This window comes from Anolis sagrei, chromosome 5 (genome assembly GCF_037176765.1).
Source record: "Anolis sagrei isolate rAnoSag1 chromosome 5, rAnoSag1.mat, whole genome shotgun sequence".
In the NCBI taxonomy this organism is placed as follows: domain Eukaryota; kingdom Metazoa; phylum Chordata; class Lepidosauria; order Squamata; family Dactyloidae; genus Anolis; species Anolis sagrei.
Window position 1 is genome coordinate 81,262,417 of NC_090025.1, and position 18,163 is coordinate 81,280,579.

General features: G+C 40.0%; 1 protein-coding gene across 1 annotated transcript in view; it reads right to left on the bottom strand.

Moving 5' to 3' along the window:
• The window catches only part of LOC132777231 (sucrase-isomaltase, intestinal-like), a 183,243-nt gene that overhangs the window by 35,517 nt on the left and 129,563 nt on the right, over positions 1 to 18,163 (bottom strand). The window contains exons 17-18 of the mRNA XM_067468804.1: positions 4,924 to 5,008; positions 1,738 to 1,794 (exon numbers count right to left, since the gene is read on the bottom strand). Of these exons, the coding sequence (XP_067324905.1) occupies positions 1,738 to 1,794; positions 4,924 to 5,008 (142 nt within the window). The remainder of the gene's footprint in view (positions 1 to 1,737; positions 1,795 to 4,923; positions 5,009 to 18,163) is intronic.

Below are 18,163 nucleotides of genomic sequence, written 5' to 3' on the forward strand. Positions count from 1 at the left end.
GGATCTGGTGTCTTTAGTGCCTTTAGTTCCCATACAGTTGGCTGCTTAACTTGAAAAAGAAGAAATTAGACAAAATTGGAAGTTGGATGGTACAAATAAAGGAGAAGAGCAGCATTAAGGACACCCTAGGCTCCATTGGGTCCAACTGGGCTAATGGTTCAAAAATTGGAAAGGAAAGAGAACCAACAAAATTTGAGAATATAATATTAAAAGAACTGTCTAAAGAAGAAAATGATCATCAAAAAGGAATAACAAGTATGATATACAAGATATTACTAGAGATTAAAATGGGGAGAAAAGGGATACAAACAAGGAAACTATGGGAGGAAGAATTGGGAATAAAAATAGGAGAAAGGAATTGAGAAAAATTATGGAGAGCAAGACACCTCAAGAATTTATCAACTAGGGTAAAAGAAAACTACTACAAGATGGTATTGAAATGGTACCTGACCCCAACAAAATACACAATATGGATAAGGGTTGTTCAGAAAAATGTTGGAGAGGTTGACAAGAAAGGGGTACATATTTCCACATGTGGTGGCAATGCAAATATGTATAGAGTTTCTGGGGAACAGTTAGAGTAAAAATAGAAAGTATTATGAAGAAAAAAAATAATATAAATCCAGCGACTGTATCTATTTATAATACAGATGAATGGAAGGAAAATGAAAAGAATCTGATAACGCTGTTGTTAATGGCTGCAAGGCTACTAATAGCAAACTATTGGAAAGGAGAGGTGGAAATTAAGATAGAAGAATGGTACAAGGAAATTTGGAAATTAGCAATAAATGATAAATTAACATGCAATCTAAAGGTTTAAAAAGGCCTAAGGAATGATAATGATTTGGAAAATATATGGAAAATATTTATTTAGGAAACATTAAGGAAAGAAGATGGGAACCAAACCCCACCAGAAGAAATGAGGTTCTGGTGGGAGCGTAAAGAGATGGGGTAGCACAATGGGGGAAAGGAGAAGAAATAATTATATGAATTGTAGAGATGGGTTTTTTTTTTGTAATGAAATGAATATAAATGCAATAAAATATTTTTTTTAAAAAAAAATAATTTCCCATCACCTTGGGCTACATTTCACATCATCCCTCACCATTGGCTGGAACGATGGGACTAATATTGCATTGGGAAGATCACAATGGTATTTGTTTTTATCTCGTGTGTTTTTTGCAACACTAAGGACCATTCCTGCCAATTACTACAGATGAATCATTCAATTTGCAGCACTATTTTCTCAAACTGAGAGTAGCTTTAGGTGTACAAATTGGATGTGGAACTTTTAGTTGTATTGTCATTTTTTTTAAAAAAAGAATGAATTAACTGGGGGAAATGCACAGAAACATCCTGCACAGCATCATCTTTCTGTGTGGCAGTGATATATTTACCAAAACATTGATATTATTGTAAAACTACTTTGCCACTTGGATTACCTCATAACAGAGCACGATATGTAAATTCAACTTTTAAAATAATCAACAAGCGGGGTAAAGATGGGGAAAATACAAGGTTAAAATACATAGTTTATCTGAGTTTCATAGATACTAATGGTTTTAGTTGAACATATGGGCACTATAATAAAAACTGGACAGTTAATTGCTTCAGTGAAAGACATTTTAGTATTATTTCAAAAATGTTTAAAATGTTGCCTGAATAGAGAGCAGGCAGACTCCACACAAAATATTGGATGATTTTTTAAAATGTATTTTTGTAAAATGTATTACATACCGTGTAGTAATCAAACCAGGTTGCGTCTGGGAAGTATACATCCACTGATCTTGCTCCCTGTAACCATCACAAGAAAGTTGAAATTACTTTATACATTTATAATATAGATAATAGATAATATTTTTTGTTTTGCTAAAAAACTAAAAATAGTATAATAATTGCAGACTGTGCAAGGAAGCTGATGAAACCATTGATCATATCCTCAGCTGCTGCAAGAAAATCGCACAGATGGACTACAAACAGAGGTACAACTCTGTGGCCCAAATGATTCATTGGAACTTATGTCACAAGTACCACCTGCCAGTAGTAAAGAACTGGTGGGATCATAAACCTGCAAAGTGAACACACAAAAATACTGTGGGACTTTCGAATCCAGACTGACAATGTTTTGGAACACAATACACCAGACATCACGATTGTGGAAAAGAAAAAAAGTTTGGATTATTGATGTCGCCATACCGGGTGACAGTCGCATTGAGGAAAAACAACAGGAAAAACTCAGCCGTTATCAGAACCTCAAAATCGAACTGCAAAGGCTCAGTACAGGTGGTACCAGTAGTCATCGGCACACTGGGTGACGTGCCAAAAGATCTCAGTTGGCATTTGGAAACAATAAACATTGACAAAATCACGATCTGTCAACTGCAAAAGGCCACCTTACTTGGATCTGTGTGCATCATTCAAAAATACATCACACAGTCCTAGATGCTTGGGAAGTGTTCGACTTGTGATTTTGTGATACGAAATCCAGCATATAGATCTCATTTGCTTTTACATACTGTGTTTTTGAGTCAGTAAAATAATAATAATTAATAATAATAATAATTTGTATTTGTTACCCTAGCTAAACAGTAGTACACATGCTTGCCTTAACCACCGAATAGTATCCTACATTCATTCTGTGGTCTTTTCTGGTGAGTACAGACACAGACGTTTGGGAGATATGATGACTGCATGGAAAAAAATGCATACAAAGGTGTGGAAAAAAATCTGTATCACTTGAAAAACACCATCCAGATAAGACAGACTATTCTGAAGCATTTAATATAGTCTTCACCGGATGCTTTAATTACCGTATATACTCGAGTATAAGCCGACCTGAATATAAGCCGAGTCACTTAATTTTACTACAAAAACTGGGAAAATGGATTGACTCAAGTATAAGCTGAGGGTGAGAAATTCAGAAACTACTGGTACGTTTCAAAATGAAAATAGATACCAATAAAATTACATTAATTGAGGCATCAGTAGGTTAAATGTTTTTGAATATTTATATAAAATTGTAATTTAAGATAAGACTGCCCTAACCTTCAATGTAAATGTGCTTATGTATCCTTCCAATAATAACAAAGACAGTAAAATAATAAATAGAATAATAATATTGAGTGAAATAATAAATGGAATAATAACAATCAGAGTGAAAATAACAAATTTAATGATAATACTTATAAAATAAATAAATGTAATAATAATAAAGTAAAATGATAACTATAATAATAATAGAGTAAAATGATGATGATGATGATGATGATGATGATGATGATGAAAGAGTAAAATAATAAATAACCTTGACTCGAGTATAAGCCGAGGGGAACTTTTTAAAGCCTAAAACAAGGGTTGAAAAACTAGGCTTATACTTGAGTATATACAGTACTATTTTTAGTTCTTTTACCTCTTATAGTTTTCTGGTGTTTTACCTTGGTTTCATTAAACCATGGTTAAAAGCTCGGTCAACCACTCTGCCATTTTTCAAGTTTATAGTCCTCAGAATCTGGGCAAATATTACTACTACTACAAATAATAATAATAATAATAATAATAATAATAATAATAATAATAATATTTTTTTGTCATGTCAGGAGCGACCTGAGAAACTGCAAGTTGCTTCTGGTGTAAGAGAATTGGCCGTCTTCAAGGACATTGCTCATTGGCCGTCTTCAAGGACATTGCTCAGGGGATGATTTGATGTTTTATCATCCTTGTGGGAGGCTACTCTCATGTCCCCGCATGAGGAGCTGGAGCTGATAGAGGGAACTTATCCACCTCTCCCTGGATTTGAACCTTCAGTCCTGCTGGCACAGGGGTTTAACCCACTGCACCACTGGGGGCTCCTATAATAATAATAATAATAATAATAATAATAATAATAATAATAATAATCTGCCTCTTCTCACAGCTTGGAGTGGGTACAACACAGTTAAATTTAACAGCACTTCTTTAAAAACTTCACGATAGTTGTGTCTGTAGCTTTACTTAAGCAATCTATGCTAAGACCCGGCACTTGATCTTGTATTGGCTTTGTGGGAATGACAGAGAGTGCTATTCCAAAAATAGTAGTTTTCCCAGCGTTATTTTGTAGCCACAAACATGGGGGAAAGTGACTTGCCTTTTTTGTACTACACTTCCAGATTATAAAAATTAGGGACTGTAGTACTGTAGCTAACTGAAGTCCTATGACACAAATTGGGTTTCACCTGCGACTTTGGCCCGACTCCTCAAAACTGTGTGCTGCTCACCACTGACTTGGGCTCAGATTGCCATTCCAACTTTCCTGCTATGACAATTAGGTATTTTATTTCAAACAGGACAGATTGTAAGCCCATTTTTTCTGTTGTGTAACTGGCAGAGAGGGGAGTTTAAATGCAAAATGCATTGCATCAGAACATTAATTTCATTTCGGTGTTCTGTACATCTTGTGGTGCCCTTAAAGTAATAGATTTGTACACAAAAAATAAATGATGCATGAATGCGTATTCATTGTGGTTCAATCTTTCTCTTGGTATCTTCCTGTTGGCTACAATCCTTTGACTGGTTGATTGATTTTACCACAGAAAACTTCTCAACCTGCCTTGTTATTCTGTGTGTTCTCTGTCTTTGAAAATCTCCTCTTGCTAAACCCTATCTGATTACTATAAACAGAACTGTACAGCTCAGAAGGAGGTAAAAGGCACAGGGAAAATTGCAAACCACTCAATGAGAGCTGGGTATTCATTGCTTTACCTTTCCCCAGAGCCAATCCCCTTTGAAAAACAAGATCAATTTATCATTGACTAACTCAAGGACTCAATCTTTTTTTCTTCAAAATTGGCCCTGAGCATGCATCTGCTCCTGTACTCACTTAAGATCTGTGAACAATATGTCCTCCATTCCCAATATCGTAATGCACTTTACTATTTCATTACTCACCTCTTGAAGAACTGGAGCAATCATAAGAGCAGATCCCCAAAGAAAAGCAGTATCTATTCCGTGGGTCTCGGGGTCATCCGTAAACCTAATGTTCAAAGTTGTATAGTTTGTTTAATATGGAGAAATTCATAATTTCATATCAACCTGGACATTCTTTTTTATACAAGGATCCTATTTTCATGTTTTACCACAGGCCTATCAAAGTAACAACAATATTCCCCATGAATTGGGATGTCAATAGGGAGGAAGTCATAGGGAGGAGGGAGCAAGCTTGTTTTCTGCTGCCCTGGAGACTAGGACGTGGAATAATGTTGTCACAAAAATTTAATGCGCAGATTTTATAAATGTGGATTTAATATGATGTGTGGAATGAATGGAAGGATGTATGGAGGTAATAATTTTGGAAATACCAGTAAAAGACCCAGACCTGCAATGACTAACTACCTGCTTGTTGGACTGTAATTAAAAGTTGCTAATAAGATCTGAAAAGTAAACTCTGATAAGAATTGGGACAGTGATAACAGAAATGTTTACAATGTTAATAAGGAAGTCAACATAAGATCATTGCCAATCAAGAAGAATCAACATCTGGCCAGGAAACTGACATGGATCCAGGATGGAAGACATCTCTCATTAATTTACAACCTTGGGACTACATCAGCAGAATATTCCTATAAAAGACTCCGTCTAATAATGCTCAAAGTGTGGCAGACCTGAGGAGTCTGTTCCACCCACTATGCTCTGCTCATGGGAAGGAGAGAGATAGTGTGCGTATGGAGAGTGGCAGATTTGCAAGGGAGCAGTCTGGTCACTTTGGGGCTTCTTTCCCAAGGGAAGAGGAAGAAGTGCAGTTTTGGAGTCTTAGATTTTGTGCAGGGAGTCAGATTCTGTTGTATGGAAAACAGAGATCTGGTCCTTGGCATTGTTCTTAGGGAAAGAAGTTTTGGCATTATGGAACTATGTGTTGGAAGAGCTGCAGGAAAGCAGGGTCTGGCCTAACAGGTGCTTCTCCAAGGAGGGAGAAAATGATATGGTAATATTTGAGTGCCCGAGGATGAATGTGTGTACATGTGGTGTGAATGTTGAGTGAAAATGTAATTCCCCTTTGTTTATTTGTTAGCCAAGTAATTGTAAATCCAATGTAGTTGCAAACATCTGTATGTCTGTATGTCCAATGTCATTCTTTGTCTAAATGTTTTTTTCTGTAATCTGATCTACCCTCTCACACTGGAAATTGCAATAAAAAGAACCTATGCTTTGAAGCAGGGGTCCTCAAACTTTTTAAACAGAGGACCAGGTCACAGTCCTTCAAACTGTTGGAGAGCCGGATTATAATTCGAAAAAACCCCCGAATGAATTCCTATGCACACTGTACATATCATATTTGTAGTGCAATAAATACGTAAAAACACTACAATAATTAAAATGAAGAACAATTTTAACAAATATAAACTTATTAGTACTTCAATGGGAAGTGTGGGTCTGCTTTTGGCTGATGAAATAGGGTTGTTGTTATTGTTGTTGTGTGCTTTCAAGTAGTTTCAGACTTAGGTTGACCCTGGGCCGTATTCGGCCCTCAGGCCTTAGTTTGAGGACCCCTGCTTTAAAGTCATTGAAAAGTCATTCATGAAGCACACAAAATAATAAGCATGACTAGGACGTGGAACAATGGCTTCAAACTACAAGAAAGAAGATTCCATTTGAACATTATGAAGAACTTCTTGACTGTGAGAACTGTTCAGCAGTGGAACTCTCTGCCCTGGAGTGTGATGGAGGTTCGTTCTTTGGAGACTTTTAAACAGAGGCTGGATGGCCATCTGTCAGGGATGCTTTGAATGCAATTTTCCTGCTTCTTGGCAGGGGGTTGGACTGGGTGGCCCATTAGGTCCCTTCCAACTCTGTGATTCTATAATTCTAATATAGCATTCCATATTTATGCTTTGACCAAAACTCTGTGTTCTGGTACAGCTGTACCAGGAGCTCCAATTTCGTTTGCTTTACATTAAATGTTTATTTGCAGTCCTAGGTTTCAGGGACTCTGCAGATAGGTGACTTCTTTTGGTTGCAATTATAGGGCAAGCCACCTGTCCATCATCATTAAGTTTTGGTCCCGCTCCTTGCTCAGGGCAATTGGGAAGGGAAGGGAGCAATTTTTTAGTTAGTCTCAGCAAGGAAAGCTAATGTATAGGACGTGTGCAAGCTTCCCCTTTACAAAAGCTTCAACCTTTAAGAATTTCCAGGAAAACAGCCCTAAAGACCAAAGAACTCCAGCTGGAGAACATCTAAGCCTTTACTGGTAGGTCCACTTGGCGTTCGAGAAGCAGTTCGACCCGGTAGCGGAGCCCACATCAGTAAGGGTTAGATTACAGTCAGCCTGGGAAAAGTTAAAAAGGAGATTTTCCTTTAAAGAAGAAGTTATTTAAGACAGTTGCCTGTCCTTCGTGGGCAAGATTAGGAATTCACCAGTTGCCTAAAAGATTGGAATTATTTGCTTAACTTTACTGAAGACAAGAGAAGTTTCTGTTTGATTGTTCATTAATAAAAGACTTTGTTGTACTTCTCAAACCATCTAAAGACTGTTTGTGGTGGAAACCTCTGAGAACTTCTCTTTAGGCCCCCTGGCTTCCCGTTGGGCAAAGGTTGCATGTCCTGTTTTAAAGGCAACTATTTACAGGCCCAACGCGTGACAGAACACTCTGTGATATGAAACATTTGTCAAATGCACTTTTCAAGGCTCCCCTAGGCATCCCTTCTTGCTTGAACTGTTAGATGGGCTCCCTTCCCTTGCTATGTCAAGAGTAATTCACAATTCACTGAAGTGTGTTTGCATTTTCTTGTGGCATACTGTTAATCTTGGAAATCCACATAAACATCCAAAGACATTTTGGATCTCGCAGCCAGCTCTATTGGCACACTTGAGTCTAGTTTGCTGGAACCTTTAGTGCTCAGTTAGTCATACTCTTCTCATATGGCAAAATTATATCAATGCTAGTCCACATATTTTAGAGGCAGCTTTCTTTTTCTTTTTTAGCCTGTTGTTTAAGCATTCATCCACTCTCTTCTGGATTGACACCTGCTCACTTTAAAATATTGTCCTGCATATGATGAACACTTACATGAAAAATAACAGCAGAGCTATAAAGCACTTCCGAAAACCACTGATAAATATTAATAAACTCTCATGCATTATTCACTAAGTACCATCTTAAAATTCTTTTCAGTACAAGTCACTATCTGACCTTTTTCAACCAAGAACTTTAATTTAAGACAACTATTAATAGTTTCTAAACATCATGGGGAAGCAAATACTTTTTTTCCAATGTATTAATGACGATTTTTTGGAAAGAAAATAATTTTAAGCTCATTTCCTAGATTAATTTTCAATATGAATATTTTATTTGCCTATTCATGCCATATTTTATCACTTATTATTTCAAAATCTCTTTATCCCCTCTAGATCGAGAATATATTTCAAGTTCAATTGGTGGAATCTCCTGGGCAGGCTGGAGAATTGAAAACCTTGCCTGAAATGTATTGTCGAAGGCTTTCATGGCCGGGATCACTGGGTTGTTGTAGGTTTTTCTGAGCTATATGGCGATGTTAGGAGAATAATTGCCTCCAGAACATGGCCATATAGCCCAGAAAAACCTACAACAACCCACTTGCCTGAAATCCTGGAGAGGGGTTGTCAGTCAATATTAATAATCACTGGATGAATGTAGGTTTTTTCGGACTATATGGCCATGGTCTAGAGGCATTCTCTCCTGACGTTTCGCCTGTATCTATGGCAAGCATCTTCAGAGGTAATGAGGTCTCTGAGGATGCTTGCCATAAATGCAGGCGAAACGTCAGAAGAGAATGCCTCTAGACCATGGCCATATAGCCCGAAAAAACCTACAACAACCCAATATTAACAATACTGGATAATTGGATCAACAATCTGACTTGAGAGGCTATAACACTGAGCATTTCTCCTATTATTATTATTATTATTATTATTATTATTATTATTATTAAACTTTATTTATACCCCGTCACCATGTCCCCTCAGGGACTCGGGGTGGCTAACATGAGGCCAAGCCCGACGAATAAAATAAACAAATGAAATACATACAGCAAAATAATAATTAAAATTAAAATTAAAATAAAATTTAAATAATATACCACAATAAAAACAATAACATAAAAACAATAAAGGAAAGATCAACACAGTGGGATATGACATCATGTATGAAATGAAATAACAGTTACGGACAAGGAATAAATTGGAATGGGCGAGGCCAGAATAACAAACAGGGGGCATAGGGTGGGATAGAAAACTGGAGAGAATTATCTGGTGATGGGAGGTACAGGAGGGACAGCTAAGGGGCATAATTGCCCACTAGGAATAAGGAGAAGTGCATCAAGAGGACGAGTATATGCTGGGGTGGACATGGTATGGGGATTGCTGTTTATCAAAAGCAAGGCAGAACAGCCAGGTTTTCAAGAGCATGCCTAATCTCTCCAGATAATGAGTTCCAAAGCTGGGGGGCCACCACCGAAAAGGCCCTCTCCCTCATACCCAGAAGCCATGCTTGTGACTAAGGTGGGAGTGAGAGGAGGGCCTCCCTGGAAGATCGAAGGGGACGTGAAGGTTGCTTGTTCGGGCCCTGAGATTTATGGGTCAGAACCTGAGCTCCCGGTGATGTCATTAAGGACCTCATCACATGAAGTTGCCTAACGTGGGTGACAGTGTGGGGATTCACCAGGCAGGGTGGTGAATCTGGCGGGCAGCAGGGGAATCCATCACCCCGCACCCCACATATCCCATAGCTATACTTTCCCCATCCCCTGGGGTAAAGTGTCCCTGCCTGGCTTCTTCCCGTACTCGCCCCATAACTAGAAACGGGAACACAGGGAGCCTCCTGTGTTCTCCTTGCCTCTTCTTAGGATGCATTCAGCACAATTCACTGATGGAGCCCTGCCAGAAGTAGCTCTACATCATTTGATGGGATCCGGTGGGCTCAGTCCCCAAACTGTGCTGGATGTGCCCTACAACAGTAAAAAAAAAAAAAAAGCCCATGTGATGGAGTGGTAAGTCTTGTGCATTACATTCTATTCTATTTTATTTATTTATTTGTTTATTTATTTACTGTATTTGTATACCACCCCTCGTAGCCCTCAGCCCTCAGGAGGCAGTTTGCAAGGCAAAATTCAATGCCACGAAAACACAAGTACAATTTAAAAAACATTATAACTCAATTGCTCATACCTTGACATTCAAGCACACAGATAACATGTTTTCCTGTTTGGATATTAAGACTTAAGTTTTAGCTAAAGTCTGGGCTTTTCTCAGATCAGAATGAAATTAATGAATTATTCCTCCTCATCTATTCAGAGACAAAATAAGGTACATTGAATATATCCTACTTTAGTCTAGGTGAGTGTAGAAGTGAAGGTGAAACCTGGCACCAGAGCAACCCTGAAAGATGGTGGAAGCTACCTTTTGTTGTTATTTATTTGTTCAGTTGCTTCCAACTCTTCATGACTTCATGGACCAGCCCACACCAGAGCTCCCTGTCACCTGTAGCCACCCCCAGCTCCTTCAAGGTCAAGCCAGTCACTTCAAGGCTATCATCCATCTTGTCCTTGGTCAGCCCCTCTTCGTTTTTCTTCCATTTCCCCTAGCATAATTGTCTTCTCTAAGCTTTCCTGTCTTCTCACTAAGTGTCCAAAATACTTCATCTTTGCCTCTAATATGCTTTCCTCCAATGAGCAGTTGGCTTTATTTCCTGAAGTATGAACTGATTGGATCTTCTTGCGGTCCAAGTCACTCTCAGTACTTTCCTCCAATACCACAGTTCAAAAGCATCTATCTTCCTTCGCTCAGCCTTCCTTATGGTCCATCTCTCCTATTCGTAAGTGACTATGGAGAATACCACTGCTTTAACTATGCTGATCTTCGTTGCTAGTGTGATGTCTCTACTCTTCTCTATTTTATCGAGATTGGTCATTACTCTCCTCCATAGAAGTAAGTGTCTTCTGATTTCCTGGCTGCAGTCTGAATTTGCAGTAATTTTTGCACCTAGAAATACAAAGTCTGTCACTGCCTCCACATTTTCTCCCTCTATTTCCCAGTTATCAATCAGTCTGGTTGCCAGAATCTTGGTTTTTTTAATGTTTAGCTGCAACCAAGCTTTTGCACTTTCTTCTTTCACCTTGATTAGAAGGCTCCTCAGCTCCTCCTTGCTTTTGGCCATCAAAGTGGTATCATCTGCATATGCATAATGTTTCTTCCAGTAATTTTAACCCCAGCCTTGCATTCATCAACTCCTGCACATCGCATGATGAGTTCTGAATACAAGTTGAATAGGTTGGGTGAGAGGATACAACCCTGCTGTATGCCTTTCCCAATCTGTTGTTCCGTGGTCAGTTCTTACTGCTAACTAATTAACTAAATAAATAGACACCCCACACCATCAAGTGTATTTGCAAGCTGCAACAACCAATTAATACATTCTTGCAAATTGTAACATAGCTGAGTTGCAACCTAAAACTGAGCCCCCGCCCCCCCCCCCAAAAAAGTGGAGTACTTGCACCCTTATCTCCTGGATGGAGATGGCTTGTGTAAACTGGAGATTCAGGGCCAAATTGTAAGATATTCCAACCTTACTCAAAGGCATGTAAGAGATTCTGGGAGTTGTAGTCCAAAGTAATTTTTTTCAAGCTATGATAGAATGGAGAGAATGCCTGGAAATGCTAAAAGATCAAAAGGAATGTGTATCAAAGCATTTTGTAGGGCTGAGGAAAATGGTTCAGACTGTGCCTCTGTAAAGCTCTGGATATACTTTGGAGCCCCTGTTCTTCTGTAGTAGTATAACGCATACTGATGAATTTTCCAATCCTCAACAAGAAAGACCAAGAAATCTTGTCAAGAAAATGGTCAACTGCTGCAAGATTTCCCCTCGGTTAGACATTTTTAAAAACAGAACAATCAATTTGTGGAAAAGGCAATCTATTTTACCAAAACATTTCTACAAGGGTAGAATGAAAAGTAATGCCTCCACCTTCGTAACTCCTCAACAGATGGCAGTACTAGTATGTGGCAGGTACTGGCTTGTTCAGTAGACTCTCCTCTACAGTTTCATTTTGGCAGGAAGCCTTAGCATTGAATAGTTGTGTTGTTTAAGTGCAAAGTATGGAATCCTGTGCAGACAGTCAGTCAATGCGACTTAAGCAACGTGCAGTAATTGAATTCTTGACAGCAGAAGATGTCACCCCAAAGGAGATTCATCAAAGAATGCAACCTGTTTATGGTGATTGTGTTGATGTGAGTACTGTGTGTCATTCGGCAAGTAAGTTTAAAGATGTTGAGGTGGGAACATCTGACTTGCGTGACAAACAAAGAGTTGGACGTCCTGTGACAGCAACTACTAAGTTTCACAAGCAAAAGGGTTGACAGATTGATTCAGGACAATCGTCGTATCACTCAGAGAGAAATTTCAAGCATAATCAGCCTTTCACAAGAACGTGTGGGTCACATTATTGCTTTGCTTGGCTATTACAAGAGCTGTGCACGATGGGTTGCAGAAACAGAGTGTCAACTTCTTCCGTGATGGCTTCAGAAAACTTGTTCACCGTTGGCAGAAATGTATCCAATTGTTTGGTTATTATGTGGAAAAGTGAATAGTGGTAGTTAAAGAGCACATTCTAAGGATTATTTCTGCGTTTGATTTATTAAAATAGTCCCATGCAAACCCAAGTAACAAAGTTGGAGGCATTACTTTTCATTCAACCCTCGTATATTTTCAAAGTCCCTGCACAAATGAATTCTTTAATAAAACAAATTGTTCCCAAATAGAAAAATAATTATAAAAAGGTATAAAAACACCCATACCCCTACTCACTGAGAGAGAGACATTCTAAATCATTTCTTTTTGCTTGTGTGAATGCAATAAGCAAAGGTATACATCTTTGTAGTGGAAACAGGCATTTGTTTTTTCCATCCACATCGCCAGTCACCAGATGAGTTTTTTTTCTTTGTTTTGGCAATATAAACCCAAGTTGCAATGACACAGGTGATGTGACATTATTAGCCTTTGGAAATTTGAAGAGTCACTTCAGACAGTACTGATAAAACCGGTAGAACAGCACTTAGCACTAGACAATATACTATGTTTCTAAAATAAAATACATGCACATGTAAACTTATTTAAACAGAACAGATCCGGGCATAGGTTTCTTTCACATAACAAATGCACAGCAATGTGATATCGCATTATCTGCAATGGTTGAATCCTATGCAATCCTAGGGTTAGTAAATTGAGGAGATGCAAGAGAAAAGTCTCGATGCAGGCGGTCTGCAAGTTACAAACATCCGTACAAATGACTCGCAGTTAAGAATGGGGAAGAGACGACAGGAAGTGAGAGAATTCACTCCTGAAAGAGTTATAATGGGAAAAAGGTATGTCCCTGAAAGCTTTGTTTCCACAATAAGCCATGTTTTTTAAAATCTAATAATCGCAGGGACAGGAAGCGAGGTGAAATTTTCTGAACAGGGGCACAGACAACAAAACAAACACAGGGGTGTTAACTCTTTCCTATGCTCTCTCTCTCTCTGTATATCTGACATAGACACTGAGAACTGGGAAGCCCTGGCCCTTGAGCACTCCAGCTGGAGGTCAACTGTGACCAGCAGTGCTGTAAGAATTTGAAGAGGCACGAATGGAGGGCAAAAGAGAGAAATGTGCCAAGAGGAAGTTGCGTCAAGCCAACCCAACCAGGATCGCCTTCCACCTGGAAACCAATGCCCTCACTGCAGGAGAAGATGCAGATCAATAATAGGGCTCCATAATCACCTACAGACCCACCGCCAGGACACCGATCTTGGAAGACAATCCTACTCGGACAATGAGGGATCGCCTAAGTAATAAGTACACTTAAAAATGTATGTGGTGTTAAAGAAAAGTTCTGAGAGTGATTTGGACCACAAGAAGATCAGACCAGTCCATACTTCAGAAAATAAACCCCGACTGCTCATTGGAGGGAAGGAAATTAGAAACAAAGATGAAGAATTTGGCCATATAATGAGAAGACAGGAAAGCTTGGAGAAGACAATGATGCTGGGGAAAATGGAAGGAAAAAGGAAGAGGGGCCAACCAAGGGCAAGATGGATGGATGGTATCCTTGAAGTGACTGGCTTGACCTTGAAGGAGCTGGGGGTGGTGACGGCTGACAGAGAGCTCTGGCGTGGGCTGGTCCAGGAGGTCACGAAGAGTTGGAAGCGACTGAACGAATGAACAACAACCAGGGCTTCATCACATTTAGAACATTCACCATTGTAGAGCATTCAGCACGAAGCTCACTGGGTCTCATCATCACACAACACACAGCTACTTCCTGCAGGGCTCCATGGTGCATTGGTGAAGTAATCTACGATGGGGTATTCTGAACACAGGAGATTACCCATGTTCAGATTAAAAATCATGGGGAAAATGTAGGAGCGCATCAGAAAGGTACACTTTCCGGTATGTGATGGGCAAGCGGGTGATGTGGGTGATGTGCGGATTTCTCCTATTTCCCCATTGCCCTATGAATCCCCCTGCTCTCCCCTGCATAAAAGACCCCCATGTGATGAGGTCCTAAGCCTGAGAGACTTTAGTTCTGTAACTGAGCAGGAATTCTTACAGAATTCTAGTCCAGCTTTCAAACCACTATTCCAAGCTGGCTGTTGCAACTCAGGGTAGTTTTCACCTTGCTCCAGACACCATCAGACCAAATGTTGAGGCTCAGCGTCACGGCAGTGAATCTACCTGAGTCACAACACCAAAGCAGTAGGTTTGGTAGTTTATTGAGAAAAAGGCAAAATCAAAACAGGGTATATGAAATGCATAAAATCCATAGGCAGATCAAAGGCTTAAATGCAAAGACACAGTTCCCAAGATCCAAAGGCAAAAACATGAAGCATAATCCTTTAGCAATGGTCAAACAAGAGTCCATGGAAAACAGTTGAAAACAAGGCCCAAATCCCAGATTTAGGAAGCCAGAGCGTGCAGCTAAAAGCCAAAGTTAATCCACAAAAGTTTGCATGAGAAGAGCTACATTGGACTGACAGCCCCTGCTTGTCTGCTACAAGGCTAAATACCCTTTGCAGACATGAACACATTGCGTTGACCCTTGGCCTCCTTGGCTTCTCGTTTGGCGAAGCGAGAGCTTCTCCGGAGCCTTAATTGCAGACGATCTTGCCTGCTCATTAATTCATTAGCTTCAAGGCTATGTAACCCCTTATCTTGGTCCAGCTGGACCGGATCACTGTGGGAAGGCAAAGACGCCTCCACTTGGCCATGTGGGAATTCACTCTGGTTATCAATCTCCTAACATTCTTTTCCCCTGGGAACTGACTTGCTGTTTCCCCTTCAGCAAGGCCTGACCCCACTGTCAGGCCTGTCTGAAACATGTACAGAAACCCATCATCTCCCTCATCATCCTGTAGGAATACTGGCGCACAGAGCTCAGCTTCAGACTCAGAGTCAAGCTGAGTCACAACACTGGCTCACTTAATTCACACTGAAATAAATGGGACTTAAATCATAAATCACTAGTTTCATGGGTTTAAAAAGGATCTAAATTCATACCCTGGATATTACTATTGACTTTTGGGCAGCAGTAGCAATCCTACCATTCCACTGCCAGGCCTATTGCTCATTCCTCCCTCCCACACACACACACACACACACACACACACACACACACTTCTGCTCTCTGGCCTCTAGCCACCTTGCAACGCAACATGCCTTGCATGTGCCAACATGTACATGAATATAAAGGGAAATCATAATACGAGCAAGAATTGCAGGACAAGGAAACTAACAGGCATAGTATTTTGTAAACTGATTTACCGTCTATGAGGTCATTCATATTGACAAAAGGGTAAATATGCTCAAGGGCTTCCTTCAGGCATCCTTCTCTGTTTAGCAGCATGGTAAAGGAAGCTTCAGAAACAAACCTGACTGAAAAGGTTTAAATAGAATTAAAAAAAACATACAGCTTTTCTGGTGGGTAAAAAAGAAACCCATCACTTTTCTCTTTTCCACCTCCTCACTGACAGGTAAGGGTTTAGAATCTTCCTGGGATACAGAAAAGAATTGATGTTTGTGAAGTATTATTTCAATGCATGCGCGATGACATGATGTAGCAGTATCAGGCTTGTTCCAAAGAGTAGATGTGACATCTATATGGGATTATATTTCACCATATGATTAACTCCCAGGAACCATGGCAAGTGGAATCATAAAACTATAAATGTGTGGTGTAAAAGGGCCCAAATAAATGAGATTGATTCTGAATACCTATTAGCACTAAAAGCAGGACTTGGCCTTTTTGCTATATCACATGGAAAATACAAGTTTTTTTTCCACCTGTCAATTTTTTTCTCTCTCTCTTTTGCAATCCTGACAAAAACTACTGGCACCAAACAAATATTACTGGTCTTAAGGGTAAGCAAAATATGATATGAAAGATAAACACCTCAACAGTATCTTGGCACACAGCTATGTTTGCTTAGGGTGGTGAGACTAGTCACTGTCATGCACAATAAACAATACCTTGTCCTTGGCACACTGAGCAAAAAACTGCTGGGAACTGATTTGCAAGAAAAATTGCTTACCAGAATTACTGATTTGATGGTGTAGTCATGTCTTGTTGACCAAAAAAAAATGTAAAGGGCATTGTTTAGATGAAGCTAGGTTAACTCAAGGTGTAGGTCACCACCTATAAAACCCTGAACTTGAAGTTTCCTGTTATATTATTATTATTATTTCAAAGGTTAGATGGGCATCCGTTGTGGGGTACTTCCACTGTGTTTTTCCTGCCTGGCAGAATGGGGTTGAACTGGATGGTCCCTGGGGTTTTTCAGTGAAATAGTGCTGTTAAGTTTATGTTGGTTAAAAATCCCTAAAATCAGTGGATGAGCAAATCTTTCTGAAACTTGGGGGTGGGGGGGGGGGATGATGCTCTGGTTATCTCTATGCAGATGACACCCAACTCCACTACTCATTTCCACCAGATTCCAAGGAAGCCCCGAGGATACTGGACCAGTGCCTGGCCGCTGTGACGGTCTAGATGAGGACGAACAAGCTGAGGATCAATCCTGACAAAACAGAGGTCCTCCAGGTCAGTCGCTCATCTGACCGGGGTATTGGGTGGCAACCTGTGCTAGACGGGGTTGCACTCCCCCTGAAGTCACAGGTCTGCAGTTTGGGGGTCCTCCTGGATTCAGCGCTGACGCTTGATGCGCAGGTGTCGGCGGTGGCCGGGAGGGCCTTCGCACAGTTAAAACTCATGCGCCAACTGCGATCATACCTCATGAAGTCTGACTTAACCATGGTGGTCCATGCCTTAGTTACCTCTAGACTGGATTACTGCAATGCACTCTACTTGGGGCTACCATTGAAGACGGCCCGAAAATTACAACTTGTCTAACGGTCGGCAGCCAGATTAACAACTGGGGCAACTTACAAGGAGCGGTCAACCCCCCTGTTCAAGGAGCTCCATTGGCTGCTGTTCATCTTCCAGTCCCAATTCAAGGTACAGGGTCTCTTACCTATAAAGCCCTAAACAGTTTGGGACCCACCTACCTTCGTGACCATATCTCCCTCCGTGAACCAGCCCGAACTCTCCGATCTTTGGGGGAGGGTTAGGGTTTTTAAAATCCCCCCAAAAAATCAGTGGATTTGTGAAAAATTCTGAAACTTGGGGGAGGAGGGGTAACAGTGGTAAATGCGTGCTACAATTGCAGCAAAAAATGAGGGAGAAAGGAGCCCTGGAAGCTTTCCCACTTGCACAATTACAAAAAGAAAAAGTAACAAATGTTTAGTTACATTATTATAGTTACGATATATATATGATATTTTGGAAACACTTTAGAATTGATCCCCCCAATTTAACATTGAAACATTTTTTCATTGATTGCACAGACCAAAATTATGTATGAAGGAGGGAACATACATCTACATGGAAGAATCAATGCAATTTGACACCATTTTAACTGCCATAGTCAACATTATTTAAGCATGGTGGAATGCATGCTTGTCTTTGGCAGAGAACACTAAAGACCTTTTAGAACTACAACTCCCATAACTCCATAAGATTGAGCCATGGCAGTTAAAGTGGTGTCAAGTTGAACTAAGTCTATAGTGTAGATCCTGGGTACTCAACATGGGGCAATTTGATTTTTAAGGGGGGCGGTTCAAGAATGAGTTAT